This window comes from Anomalospiza imberbis, chromosome 13 (assembly GCF_031753505.1).
Source record: "Anomalospiza imberbis isolate Cuckoo-Finch-1a 21T00152 chromosome 13, ASM3175350v1, whole genome shotgun sequence".
NCBI lineage: Eukaryota > Metazoa > Chordata > Aves > Passeriformes > Viduidae > Anomalospiza > Anomalospiza imberbis.
The window spans coordinates 14,266,922-14,281,485 of record NC_089693.1 but is presented as its reverse complement, the minus strand read 5'-3'; the positions used below and the strand labels follow the sequence as shown (position 1 = coordinate 14,281,485).

General features: G+C 42.2%; 1 protein-coding gene across 5 annotated transcripts in view; it reads left to right on the top strand.

Annotated features, from left to right (window-relative positions):
- MYO1E (myosin IE) overlaps positions 1-14,355 on the top strand; it is a 143,330-nt gene extending 128,975 nt beyond the window's left edge. For 4 of the 5 annotated variants that reach the window (XM_068204078.1, XM_068204077.1, XM_068204075.1 and 1 more), the window contains 10 exons: positions 307-451; positions 3,683-3,797; positions 4,475-4,644; positions 4,780-4,925; positions 5,408-5,554; positions 6,878-7,035; positions 7,470-7,562; positions 9,906-10,110; positions 12,613-12,782; positions 13,281-14,355. In XM_068204078.1, coding sequence (XP_068060179.1) covers positions 307-451; positions 3,683-3,797; positions 4,475-4,644; positions 4,780-4,925; positions 5,408-5,554; positions 6,878-7,035; positions 7,470-7,562; positions 9,906-10,110; positions 12,613-12,782; positions 13,281-13,357 — 1,426 coding nt within the window. In that variant the 3' untranslated portion in view covers positions 13,358-14,355. Of the gene's footprint in view, positions 1-306; positions 452-3,682; positions 3,798-4,474; positions 4,645-4,779; positions 4,926-5,407; positions 5,555-6,877; positions 7,036-7,469; positions 7,563-9,905; positions 10,111-12,018; positions 12,421-12,612; positions 12,783-13,280 lie in introns of those variants that run through there. The other variant, XM_068204079.1, reaches the window with a different exon arrangement.
- The last annotated feature ends 209 nt before the right edge of the window (positions 14,356-14,564 follow it).

Genomic DNA, 14,564 nt, shown 5'->3' with positions numbered 1-14,564 from the left:
ATTGTTGGTGCATAACCTCACCCTGGACTTAAGCAGATTCCAGTAGAACTTTCTGCGATGAACTGCTGCAGTTACCAGACAGCAACTTAGCATCTGGAAGTGGGAGACTCCAGGGCACTGTTGTCCTTCTCAGTTGTTTGGTCTCACTAAATAAGAAACATCTTAATACTGTGCATTTTTGCACACACCAAGCTCTGAGTCCTGCTGCCCTTGTCAAGCTCCCCCAGGGTAGTGCTGGCCAAGAGTCAGTGGTGTTCTGCTGCTGTTTGACCCCAGGTTTTAATCTCTTCTCGTTGGTGGTTTAAGGTATGCCATTCTGACCAAGGCAACCTGGCCCTCGTGGAAAGGAGAAGAGAAGCAAGGCGTCCTCCACCTGCTTCAGTCAGTCAACATGGATCCTGACCAGTACCAGCTCGGGAAGTCCAAAGTCTTCATCAAAGCTCCAGAGTCTGTAAGTGTGCCAGAACACAAGTCTTTAAACATGCAGCTGTTTGCTGAAATTAAAGTCCTGCCTGCTCAAGTTGAGCATGATACCTGCTGAGGTGTGGGAAGTGTAAAAATCTGGGACAAGCTGAGCACATCTGTCACAGAGGCTGTGTAAAGGGCACACTGCATAAGCTCACTGCAGGGTTTTGGCACTTACTATAAAGAGAATTAAATGCATCAAGAAGAAGAAAAATAGGTTATGAAGATACTTTGGTATCAAGAACATTGGTCCTCTTCTCATAAGAACTAGTGATGAAGGTAGAATAATCCCAAGGGATGGTAAGGATACGTTACACAGCACAGAGTAAATCAGTGTTCCAGAATGACTGCAACTTGAAATCCCAAAGAGAGTATTGGGGAGGCATCACAATGCTAGTTTTATCCTGTGGCTACTAAGTTGTGCAAAATCTGTTGGAAAAAAGTTTTCTTTCTTTGCTATTCAGGAAAGTTGTTAAAGAAAATCGGTGCTCTACTCACCCTCATGTATTCCTGATGCATCAGAAGCAATGGGCCTTAGTTTTTGTAGCACATCTTGCAGTTGAGCATTGATTTCTTGGTGCTTTATCTGAACTTACACGCTAAAATAAAAGCTGAACACTTATATAGCTATCATTTGCTGTTCCAGGAACATATATTTTTCTCTGTAGAACAACAGTAATTCAGGCAGTGGCACTGCTGTGTCCAATCACATAGGAAGGTATTTGTTAAAGGCAAAAAAAAAAAGAATGTTTTTCCAAGTCATAATAGAAATTTTGTTGTTTCTACCATAAAAAGGGTAAGATACTGTTCAGGAATAATGGGATTTCTATTCCTGCTTATATCTGAGAGACGTGTTTATACACCACAGCATGGCGTGCTTGAGATGCTGATTATTACAGTACTTCAGGTGGCAAATTGGCAGAGCAGGAAACTATTATGGGATTGATCCTACTTGGTCATGGCAACAACAGCCAGCCAGTTCTGAGGGAGTGTGAGCTGTACCTGCTTCCTCTGGAGCACAGCTGTGATTTCTTTCTGGAGATTATTGGGAGTTTTGCCTCACAAAGTTGGTGTGATTCCCTGGTGTCTGTCTTCTGTTTAGTAGCCAAGTGGCAAGTGCTGCCATGGGATTGATGGATCCAGTTCCCCTTGAGTCAGTTACTGATCTGTAACCCAACATGATGTGCTACTGGCTCTTTTGAGAGGATGACATTGTTGCCCAGTGGAAGCATCTTCCCATCCTGGTGCATTTTTGTGATGCTAAGTCCTGCTTGCATGGATATGTCATTTAATGGTGTATCTGTGAGTTTTACTGAGGGGCAGTTCTGCAGGTTAGGACAACATGAAGTTGACTGGAAATTTTTTTTTGGGTCTGTTTCAATTTTAATTTAAATTAATGCTTTTAATTACTGTATATGTTTTCTTTAATTTTTTTAATGCCATGAAATCTCTTTTTAAGTAAGTACCAAAATGAGTCTGGACTTTTTTATGTTAAAAATACTTTTACGAACTGAATATTTTAAAGAGTGATTTATCTTTTATTAAGAAAGACAATCGTTTCTCGTCCTATATTACTAAAGTATTGCCTAGGATTGTATTGCTTCTGAGAAAAATAATCTTTCAGATGGTAAATGAAATCTTTTCTTTCTTCCACCAAAAAGAGCACCTGTTGTGGTTGAAGATGAAAAATGCTTGATTTGCTTGAGAGTGTAAGGGGAGGCTTTATAATACTTATTTTAGGAAAGGGTTTATGCAGTATCTTTATTTCTGTAGGTTAAGAACTGTATTTTACCTCAGTGAACTTCCTTAATGGTGACCTTCAGCTGCAGCTGCAGATTGTTTTGCACTGAGATTTTGCAATTAACATTATTGTTAGAGAAATAAATGGTGAGTGTTCATGAGAGACAGCATCAATATTGTCACTGTAACCTGAATTGCATGAGGGCTTGGTCGTTCCCCTGCTGCAGCTGAGGATGTTTTTGCATCAGGAGCTCTCATGCCTGTGCTGAAACCCCAGCCAGTGCTTGTGTTCAGGAAAGGATTTTAATTTTTTTTTAAATAAGTTTGCTGTAGCTGGAGAATTGCCATCTGTGAAATAAGGTTTTATGGGTGGCAGAAAGGCCTCATTATTTACATTGCCATCACACACCTGAATAAATAACTCTGTACAGGAGCAAGTGAGGTTCTGTGGAACTAGTTTGCACCAGATCGAGTTTCCTTTTTCAGATCAATATGAACAACAGTGTTTTTCTAGATTTGCATGGTTTAGAGCAGCAAAGTAAAAAAAAAAAAAAATCCTAAAGCCCAGGTTTGCTTTTCCATATACCCGTTTTTACCAATTTTATCTCTTGAAAACTAGAAGAAAATGCCTGTGAATATTTAATGCACAGTGCAGGGAAATAATAAGCAACAGTCATGTCAGTGGATTGATTGAATGCTGCAGTTTAGCCAAAAGCTTATGCTCCTGATAAGACAAAAGCCCCATTTCACTGAAGCATGTAAAGGCTGTAGTGAATGTAGTGTATCCTGCAATAATAATGAAGTTGTTCTAAATGCACTGAATATACATGTATTTTAATAGGACCTGGGAAATTATCAAAAAAGGGGATCCACCTTCCATTCCTGTTTTAATAAAACAGTGTTTTCTCTTGATTTCTGACATTCTAGACCCAAAAATCTTACTGTGTCATACTTGTGAATTACAAGGTCATAGTTAAAAGTCCTGTAGCCAGCTGCCAACCTTCAGTGGTGAGAAAGAATGGAGCCAGTGGACACGAGGGTATGGAATTCGGGCAGGGAAGAAAGTTGCTCGTGACCAGTTAGGTTTCACATTGCACAGATCCCCACAGACAGGGTAACATTCTGACAAGAGAGGTCGGAGTTTTGGAGAATGTGTAGATGGAGGCTGAAGAAATGGCCGGTGGAGAACCTTGCGTTGCACCAATAGAATATTTCAGGGAGAACCCATATTCCTCTTCCTTCATCATGGGGTATGGCAATGAATGGGTAGAGTGGTAAGAGCCACAGCCACTCAAGCATCAGAGATTTCTTCCAGAAAGGCTACCTAAACATTCCAATCTCAGATCCCACAGTTGTGGAAGAGGAACCAGCTTGGATCTGGAGTGAAATGCACTGGAGAGTTGTTGAAAGTAAAATACAACTTTTTCTTGGACTTTGCTGTAAAATGTTTGCCCCACCCCACTGTCTCTTTGCACAGCTGTTTCTGTTAGAAGAGATGAGAGAGAGGAAGTATGATGGGTATGCCAGGGCCATCCAGAAGGCCTGGAGGAAGTACGCGGCCAGGAAAAAATACGTGCAGATGAGAGAAGAAGGTAGGTCAGAACTTGTGGTGGCAGGGACTGCACACACACATGGTGCCAGGAACAGAAGGAGGGACACAAAGGGGAAGGAAATCCCTCTCTGCAGGCAAAAGTTGCATTGCAGGTAACTGTCTCGGAATGATTGCACTTTGTTGGACCCCTGCAGTACCACTGATGAGGCTGACTGCTCTGCATGCTTGGACTGCCCAGTGTTTTGCTCTGAAATCAAAGCCAGTCTGAGTAGAACAGACAGCAGAGATGCTGCAGGGGAGGCAAAAAAAGAAAACCTGCCACAGTTTCACAAGATCTGAGTAATCTGTAGGTGGTAAGATCAATCCATGGACTCTCCTGGGACTTAGCTGTGTGTGACCTGGGCTGTGTGAATGGACGTACTGGGTTTGGAAGGGTTAATCTTTAATTACAGTGAGAAATGTCTTAGTTCCAGGAGTGCTCCTAATTAACCAGAGCTACTGAGCTTGCCATCAGTGTATTTCATTAGGAATGGATTTAATGATCACATGTATTCTTATCTAAAGAATTAGTAGCAGTGCTTCACTGTTTTTTCATAGTAGAAACAATATGGTTCTCACTTCCCAAGAAATCCTGTGTGAAACAGTTGGCTCTTCGAGAGCATGAGTTTAGGAAACTTGGTAGATGCTATTAATCAGTGTTTATGTTTTGTATTTAAGCATCAGATCTGTTGCTGAGCAAGAAGGAGAGAAGACGGAACAGCATTAACAGGAATTTTGTGGGGGATTACATAGGCATGGAGGAGCACCCCGAGCTGCGCCAGTTTGTGGGCAAGCGGGAGAAGATCGATTTTGCAGACACTGTAACTAAATATGACAGAAGGTTTAAGGTGGGTGGAACAGCAACATCCCCTAAAGACGAGTTGTGCTGTCGGAGTTGTCTGCACCATCTGGTCCCAGGAGCTGCCCAGCTCCGGGCCACAGCAGGCAGGACACAGCTGTGTATTTTCAATGTTGTGTTTCAGAGCGTGAAGCGAGACCTCGTCCTCACTCCCAAGTGCATTTACCTGATCGGGCGGGAAAAGATAAAGCAGGGCCCAGAGAAGGGCCAGGTGAAGGAGGTCTTGAAGCGAAGGATGGAAGTGGAGAGAATTCTTTCTGTTTCTTTAAGGTCAGTACCTGGAATATATTTTCTCCATTAACAGAGCAATTTGTGTAGGACAGGGAAAATAAGTTGTTTGATGAAGTGGGAATCGAAAGCTTTCTTTTTGAATTTGCTTGCTTTGGGTTTCAGACTTGGTTCAGTAACCTTCAAATTTCCAATTTATCTCTAGTCAAAAAATCTGCCATTATTGAAGAGAAGAGTTATAACTGTAATTTTAATAGGACATGGTTTTTGCTAACAGTAATTACTGTAAGATGACTAAGTAGTATTCCTGTGTCTCAAAAGGGATTGTTTCAGCTATTCCATTATCAACTCCTGAGAAAAACCAAACCTGTTCTCAGAAAGCAAGGCTCTGTAATCAATGCTGCTTGGACTTTGTTATGTTTTTAAAAATTAACCATGAGTACTCTGCAAATGTCATTATAATGCTGGCTGTATTTGCTGATGACATTTTAAACTGGATGCTGTATGCTCTGATTTCCTTGCAGCACCATGCAGGATGACATTTTCATTCTACATGAACAGGAATACGACAGTTTGCTCGAATCAGTCTTCAAAACAGAGTTTTTAAGCCTCTTATCTAAACGATACGAAGAGAAAACACAACAAAAACTACCTCTGAAATTTAGCAATACGTGAGTGATGGCTTTTTTCAATGGGCTTTTAGAGATAAGCATTTTGTTCTTGCTGCCAAGGCAAATGAGTGAGTGCAAAGTTGTACTTTATTTACAATACTAAGGGGTAGCACAGTGTAAAACCCTGTATGTGCAAGGATACCAGACTTTTGTGCTTGCCTTGTCAGAGTAACAGGTTAGGATTTACCAGGGCCACTTGACACTTCCCACTGTGTGTGTGCATGGAGAGCTGCCTTGGTTCTCCTGACCATGGCAGCAGGAGCACGGAGCAGACATCTCAGTGAAGAGTTGGAAAGAATTCTGGGCACATAATGTAGCAGCCTGAACTGCTGAAGTTTGTTGTGGGTCCTGGGGACTGCAGGGTGAAAGAATAATTCTAAGTAGGCCTCACTTAAGTAAATGATATTGGGAACATTGTCTAGAAACAATGAAACCTAGAGCATGTCTGATGTGCAGTTTGGCTGTGAGGACATCCTGGAAACAGTCCCAGCAAACGTGTGCTTTTGTTAATACTTCCACCCATTAAGGAGACCAGCAACAGCAGGCCTTGGATTTGTATGTTTATTTTATTGCCTTCAAAGAGGTGGAGGAATTACGAAAAGCAACAGGAGATCACTAATTTTGTTTGGAAGGGGTGTAGAAGGAGAATTGAAGTGAGGAACATCACTATAGCATACGCTCCTGTACACTGAGAATGCAAAGCCAGCACCAGGAGTAAGTGTCATGTATTGCATTTCTGGGGTCTTGCCCAAAACCCTATCTGAGTACAGTTCAGAGCAGATGGATAGTGTGGAAATGCTGGAAAGAATGTGTGTGTGTGCGCCTTTATGGGAAAGAATGTAAAATGAAGGGGCTGAGGTGTGTGTCTGCAGAACTGTTCCCTTGCAGCACAGCTCAGGGCCTGCCCCAGAGCACACAGGACAGTGGGTGTGTGCCTCTGACTGTGTGCAGGGAGTGGTCGCAAACAGCACTCGAGCGGCGCCAGCGCCTGGGTCACTGCTGGCCCAGGGCTGACACATCTCCTACTTGGACCTTGGCACATTTTTGTTCAAAGCTCACTGTCCTCTCCAGGGCATCTTAAACTTCTTTGAGAAGCTGTACCAGGAGAGTGAAAACATCAATTAAGAACAACTTTTTTTCTTTAAAAAGCATGGAAGAAAAATTTCATTATGTGGTTACGTCAGCTGAGTCATTCATGGAATGCAGATTCTCAGTCTAAGCTTTTAATTTTATATTTCTAAGTTATCTGCTGCCAAGCAATACTGCCTTGATTTGATGTAGCAGTTCTGTTTTTTTATTTGTGTGTTCACATGCTTCTGTCAGACTTGAAGTGAAGCTGAAGAAGGAGAGCTGGGGGCCCTGGAGCAGTGCTGGTTCTCGACAGGTGCAGTTTATGCAAGGCCAAGGAGATGTAGCCATTCTCAAACCAAGTAATAAAGTGCTGCAGATCAGCATTGGACCAGGGCTACCAAAGAATTCCCGTAAGTGTAAATTTCCTCTAGAAATGAGGGGTTTATAAAATCAGAGAATGGTTGACTTTTTCTATCCATGCTTGGCTCTAGCCTCATCATGTTCTTTATTAATTTCTTTGTAATACACAATGATCCGAAGGATTACAGCAGAATTCCTTGCTGCTCTACAGCTGTCAGTGTTCTAGACCTTGTTTACTGTAGTTGCAAGAAGGCTTTGCTTTATATCCTGAAGCTGAACTGGATCACTAAAGGGAGACCATCCCAAAGTCATCCTTTTTGCACCTAATGCTTCATAACAGCCTGGCCAACCCTGCAGGAGTCAGATTCCTTACTCCTGAAGATCAGCTCTTTCTGATCCCAGAAGAGGGGGTCTGACAGCCAGCAGGACGTACCCAATCAGTGTTATTGTGAAGGGGTAACAGAATGTTGCTGGTTTCTTCTAGGTCCTACTAGACGGAACCTTACCCAAGGCAGAGGATATTCCAGTAGGTCTCAAAATCAGACTTATCCTATGAGAGCTGCACCACCTCCTCCAGGTAAGTCCTCTGAGCTTGGGCTAAACAGAATTCCAGATGAAGGCTCTTGGTTTTCTCCTGTCATCTGGTAATTTTTACCCATTAAAAAAAATTATGGTAACAGTTTAAATTTCTCTTTAAAAGACCCTGCCTGGAAAGCATCTCTTTGTAGGCATTTTATGAAAGTGTCCTGCTGGATATTCCCCCAGAGCCGTCCTGCTTGACGTGGATGGTGACTTGTTAAGACACTTGGTATAAACCACTGAATCTAAACCTGACCTTGTAGCCTTCTCCACTGTGAAGGGTACAAGCTCTGTGCTTATCAAGCCACAGACAATGCTTTGCAGTGAAACTGCTTTCAGGGCCAGCACAGCACAGAATGCAGTTTGTGTCTCATTGTCCTGCCCTGTCAGGCATGTTACAGCTCCTGTGTGCCCGAGCGCTGGGACACAGCAGCTGTGCCAGTGAACAGCATGGCTCTTTCTGCAGGGGACTGATGTCATTAGGGTGTTCCACTTCTGCCCTGGGCAGATATGATTAATTTTGCTTGTGAACTCACAGGGAAGAACAATGTTCCATTGACCCCACATTTCCCAAGAGTTTTTGTTTTTTTTTTTTTTTTTTTACTTTCACTCCCAGAGTACTTTCTTTTTAACAAAGAGTCCTCCTTCAGTCAGCTGCTGTTTATTGAGAAGCACAATGCTAATGGTGGAAGTTAGGGGTGTGACCAGTCTCAGTCACCAAATTAAATAGACAATTCCAAATCCTCACAGCTGTATGAGTCAAACTAACAACTGTGTGATCTGCCAGATCAGTAGTAAAGTGGGAAAATACTGTAAGAGCTGACCTGTCAGCAAACAGAGATGAGTATTTGTACAGCATCAGTTAAAGCAAGGACAGTCTGATTGATATTTTCAAAAACTGTTTCAGCAGTTTTATACCTAGGATAATTGTTACTGCTGACATTAAGTGCTGTGATGACCCTCAGGCATTGGGCTATCACATTTAAAAGGTGAGTAGAAGGCTTTCCTACAAACCTCTCTGGAGGTTACAGAAACACGGCTTTGGGTGTTTTTTGAATGTTAAACTCTCTTGGAAAGTAGCCACACCTAGCTGGAAAAACAAAATTACAGCCAGGTGTTACAAAAGAGTTCCAGTTAAAATGCCCAGACTTTCAAGGAGTTTAAAGCCATGTCATGATTTGAGCAAATTCCTCCTTGAAAGTCCCAATTATCTGGGTTCTGCTACTTTCAGATCTTGTTTTGAATTCAGTGGTGCAGAGCTGAACAGTGTTCTGTACAGGTTCAGAATAACCCAAACCTTTACTAACATCACCATAATGCATGTGCCATCCTGGCTTGGATTGCAGAGTGGAGTTTAGGCAGGAGTTATGACCCTTAAGTTCTGCCACAGCACCCAGAGAACCTCAGAAGTGAAGAGCAGCTGTTACAGGCAGTGGGGTTTTCCCTGTAAAGGTGCTGTGATTATGAATTCTCCTCTGTGCACAGCTGTTTTTTCTGCTAATGTTTAGCAGGCATAATCACAATGGCAGAGGAGAGGCTCACCCATATAAGTGAGGAAACTGATTTTTAATAGAAGCATAGCTCCTGTTTTGTTCCATAGGAGTTTTAGGAATCTAGAGCATGCAGACTTGGGACCTTTAGGCCCTGATACTGCAAGTAGCTCAGACATGAGTGGGTTTGTTTTAAATTCAAATTAGAGGCATAATTATGTATTTAAAGGAAAATACCCATGTCAGTCCTAGAAAATTCAAACTCCTTTTCAGCTATCAAAATAGCATCAAGGCATTGTTTTAAAACAAAACAACAGAAAAGCCCAAACAGCCCCACCTGCATGCTTGTTAAAATGGACAAGTATTTATAGCAACTTAATAAAAACAGCCAAATTCCTTGAGTATGTGGTAGACTGAGTTTGAACTTCAGAAGAAAAAGAAATTTGGATATGGATTGGCTATGGATATGATTAATTATGATTATTATAATTATGAGTAGCTTTGGATTAACCCTTATCTGGATAAAATACTGTGCAGTGTTTTAGAGAGGAGTTGGTGGTACCGTGTTGAGCTAAACTGGAACTCAGCTGAGAGGTAATCCTTGTGCTTGCTTGGAAAACCCAGGGCACAAGTCTTAAACCCAAGCATGAGTCCATGAAGTTGGGAACCCAAAAGAGATTGTCAGCAGACCAGAAACTGGGTATAAATCAACATTTCAACATGACTTTGTGTTTGGGTTCCTTGATAGATGGGCTCTCTGTCAGCTGAGTCTGACAGCTAAGCCATCGAGGGTTCCCTTTACTGAGCTGGAGTTCAGAGACTGCATGCACTCACACTTTATTTATGTCTAGGTCAGCAGCAGAATGGAGTAATAAATCCCCCCCAGTCTGCAGCCCATCCCCAGGCCCCAGGACATCAATGGGCCAATCAGAAGAACCTGTACACAAACATGACACGACCAGCTTTACCACGGCAAATGTCAGGAGGATCAGGCAAGATTTCACAGCAGCCACAGAGCTTGGACTTCTTGAAAGTACCTGACCAAGGAGCAGCTGGGTAAGATTTTACATTGAATCTGATAAAAAGATGTCCATTCTTGCAGTTTTACACACTAAAACTGTTCATGACTGATACACTGTGTATCAATCACCTGCCTTGGCAGGTTATCATCTATTCCATCAGATTCCAAAAGATACTCCATCTTAGACCCATAGGAATAAAGGTGAAGCAGTTCTGGTTTAATATCTTAAATTTGAATGTTGAAGGCCTTAAAAAATGTTAAGGTTTTTCAGTGACCCCACGGTTTCTACTTTAATTCAGCCCTTACTCCACTTTCTTGTAGAACATTAGTGGAGCTCTGCTGTAGTGGGAATCTTGAGTGTCATTTAATTATCAAAGAACGCTGCCTATTCAGCAGTTCTAGGAAAAAAAAAGAAAAAATTTAGTTTAGAAGAAGCAGTTTGCTGATGACTCCCATGATCTGCGTGAATGGGGGTTCTTTGAGCCAGCAAAAATACATTTATTTTTAACCATTTCAAGAGCAACTTCTTGTGCAAGCAGCCCTGTCTCAGCTGTCAGGCAGCAGACAAGCTCCTTGGCAGGTGTTCTGCACTAAATTACCCTGTTGGCCTAAGCATTCTTTTGCTGTGTGATCCAACAGGCTGATTAAGTAGATTTAGTTACAATTTAAGAGACATTACAGACTTCACAGTTATCAAATAGTAACATAAGTGTGCACAATTGATAGATTTTGAGAATTGGAACTGCACCCACGGGTTCCCAAGGAGGAGCTTCCTAGTTCCTAAACATGGAGCCCTCAAGCAGGGTTAGGCATGTACAGAGGTCTTTGCAGTTGTACTAAATGCAGTCATTTTACCCCACTGTGCCAAGTGTCAGCCATAAGATCTTCAAATAAGAAAGAAATCACAAAGAAGTAGCCACTGCTACTTATTTTACCACTTTCAAACTCATGAGCACATGCTAACAGGCACATCTCCATCTTGTAATAACTTCCGTGGCTTTTGGCAGTGAAATATTCTTGTCACATGTCAGCTTCTTCCTAAACTCTTTTACTAATATTAGACTTTACTTTGTCTTGAAACTACAGTTCATGTAACAATAAAAACACATAAGCCATAGGATAAAATCAAAACCAAACATGCCAGGTGTTCTGCCACAGTAACAAACCTAAGACCTCTTACAAAAGTGACATTCCCAAGGCTGTCTTCCTGAGCATTATGAGTTCCTTTATTAATGTACTGAAAAGAAACAACATAACTATTCAACAGTGGATTTCAGACACATTTCTGTGCGCATTCCTTTTCAAAAGGAAGCTACGAGCTAAAGAGGTGTGACTTGAGTATTTCAAAACCATAGCCATGTATAAGTAGATACAATTTTTAAGGAGTAGAATTAGATTTTTAGTTAGCTGCCAAGAAGGATACAGTGATACTAACAATCCAGTACATGACCAAGATTAAAATCAGCAGGCTCCCCCTAGCATCAAAACATCTCGTTTAATATACTGTAGTTCTACCATAGCTGCACAAAAGCTGTGCTATTTTTCATGACTTGTGCCGAATTCCCTAATTTCCATATGTAGATCTGGCTTTCACAGCATCTCCTATCCTGAGCGAAGGCAGTAAGTAGATGCTGAAGAACAGGAGAAAAATCTCTCCCCTCATAGATACATTGAGAACTGAAGTGCTGTTATAATCCATACTTCTAATCTTATTTTCTGGTGCAGTTCACTACAAAGGTAGAATCAGAGATTTACTGACAAAGTTAAGCCTAGGACTTCATGTAAGTAACTGTAACCCTGTCCTGCAAAAGCTGTGTTACATTACCATGGCATTACATGACACGATCACAGTTCATTCTCCTCCCCATCATTACATTTTTAGTCATTCAGCACATATATTATCAAACTGACATACTGAGTCTAATACCTGTTCTCTCTTCCAGCCTTTATTAGCTGATGAGCTGGCAAAACGCATTTCTTCCCTCTTTCCCCTTCCTAATCTTTGGAGTGGTCACAGCTGTGACAGTTTGTGCACCATCTCCCCTGCTGCTTCAGAGTTGGCTATAACAGAACAACTCCATAGATGGCCCTGGAATCTGAGGGAACTAAAAGAGATGCGAGTCTCTGTTACAGCTTAGTCACAAGAATGGTAAAGTAGCAAGCCTGTGAGCTAGAACTTTGTCGTTGATACTGAAAGCTGAATCACTGGTGACACTGGGGCAAGGGCAGAGACACAGCCTAAGCTGTGTAGATACCAAGATATGCATGAACCGCATGTACACATTTGCTTCCAGTTCAGCCTGGGCACTAAATGTCTTCTAAGCACTTGAACTGCTGTTGGGAAGTACTTAATCATCCATTTCCATAGGAAAGAAATGGTAACTGTGCCTTGCTGTATTTAATTGTTGTGACATTCAAGAAAGTCTGTTTTCCCTTTTTCTGTGACATTGTTTAAAATGAATTCGTTAAGAGAGGGGCTTTGCTAACTGAGGTTTGAGTGCCAGGCCCCAGAGCCCACGAGCCCTTGCTGTCCGCAGGGTCCGCAGGCAGACCTCGAGCCGCCCGCCGCCGGCCGGGGGCAGGCCCAAGCCGCAGCCCAAGCCCAAGCCGCAGGTGCCGCAGTGCCGGGCGCTCTACGCCTACGACGCGCAGGACACCGACGAGCTCAGCTTCAACGCCAACGACGTCATCGACATCATCAAGGAAGGTACGGACCAGGCTGGCACTAAAGCACGGGCTTTTGAGGTCCACTGGCACCAGGAGTGGGGACAGGACTGTCTGAGCCACCCCACTTCATCTAGTTAGGCTTGCAAATGTCCGCGATGGCTCAGGGAGCAGAGAAGCCTCCACCCCAGTCCAGCCTCTTCACTCAAGAGTATGTCAGACCAAGGACCTGTCACTGGGTCCTGCAGAGCTGCACACTTAGTCAGACAGTAATTCTGCCACTGGCACTAGAGGAAAATTAGCCCAAATCACAGCTGTAGCATAAGAAATAAAATGTAATTAACTAGTTCCAACTCTGGGTGTCCAAAGCACCCTCCTGAAGGCTAAATGATGTGGCCACAAGATGAGCATTCCAAAAATCCTGTCCCCTCATTCCTTCCCAGAAAAGCTCTCACTGAGTGGGCAAAGCTTTGCAAGGTTGCACCCAAGTACACAGAAACACTTCCAGAACCTCACTCCTTACCTTGCTGTCCTTTTACAGATCCTTCTGGCTGGTGGACGGGAAGACTACGAGGGAAACAAGGTCTGTTTCCCAACAATTATGTCACCAAGATTTAAAAGACTGTCAGAGAAAAGTTGGCGTGAAGGTACCAGTGGTTGAAGATGTTTTCCCTTGCCTTCAGGACATTGTTCTTCCCAGGTCTGCCTTCTCAGCAGTATTTTCACCAGTAACTTGTGTATGAGGAGGAAGAGTTTCCCACAGTACAGACTTTGATTTTTGTCTCAGCACCATACAGCAATGAACTGACCAATTATTTATTGTATTTAAAACCTGGTTTAAACACCTGGTAAATGAAGAGTGCTCAAACCTACCATCTTCCTGAAACAGTCTGGAACCAGGGACTTTGAAAGGGGTGTATTTAATAAGTGCCTTCAGCTGAACATCAGTAACCTTTTCAATTATCTACTGAAGATAATGTTAAGTGCATTTCCTCTAATGCAGATCATTCTGGGGAACATGTAAATAAGTATGCTGCTACATGTCAAAAATATTTAGGCTCATTTGGGATATTACCATCTGAAAAACTACTGTGATGGTCTATTTAAGTAATTCTGTACAGAGATGTAATGGATCTGGTTTGTGTTTGCAAGTGTGTTTAGGGACTCCAGCAGGCACTGTAAGAATTTAAAACACAAAACCACATAGTACTGTATGCTAAACAATGTTGCCTTCTTCAAGATTTATATTATAATATGGCTGGCCCATGTTGGATTTATGTTTAATACTCTTCCAGTTATAGAAAGTGTCTTTATGCAGAGCTGTACATTTATAGAAATAGTTATATACTGTATATAAAAACTGGTTATGATAGAAACATGTATAAATATATAATGCAGTAGTCCACTGTTCTTTTATGAGGTAGTACTGCTAGAATTTTTATGCCAGGTACTTACAGATATGCACTACTCCTTCTCCCTTTAAATAGCAAAAGCACAGGTGTTACTGCCCAAGACTGATTGCCTCCCCCAGAGTGGCTGTTTGCTTGCCCTGCAGTTCTGAGAATTCCTGCTTTGCCTTTTGTACCTCCAAAAAATAAACCACGGGATGATCAACAGGTTTGTTCTCTGTGAAGTTTGTTCTCACATATACAAACAGATCCCTTGACAACAATGGCTTCAGGATTTTACTGCACTGACTTTCCTAAAGAAAGAATCCCTTTCTTCACTCCAAGCCAAATCATTTTCTCATGTTAAGAGCAGTTAAAAAGCCCTGCATATACTGGTATTAAAAAGTTGCATAAGCTTTAAGATCCAGCTAAAAATA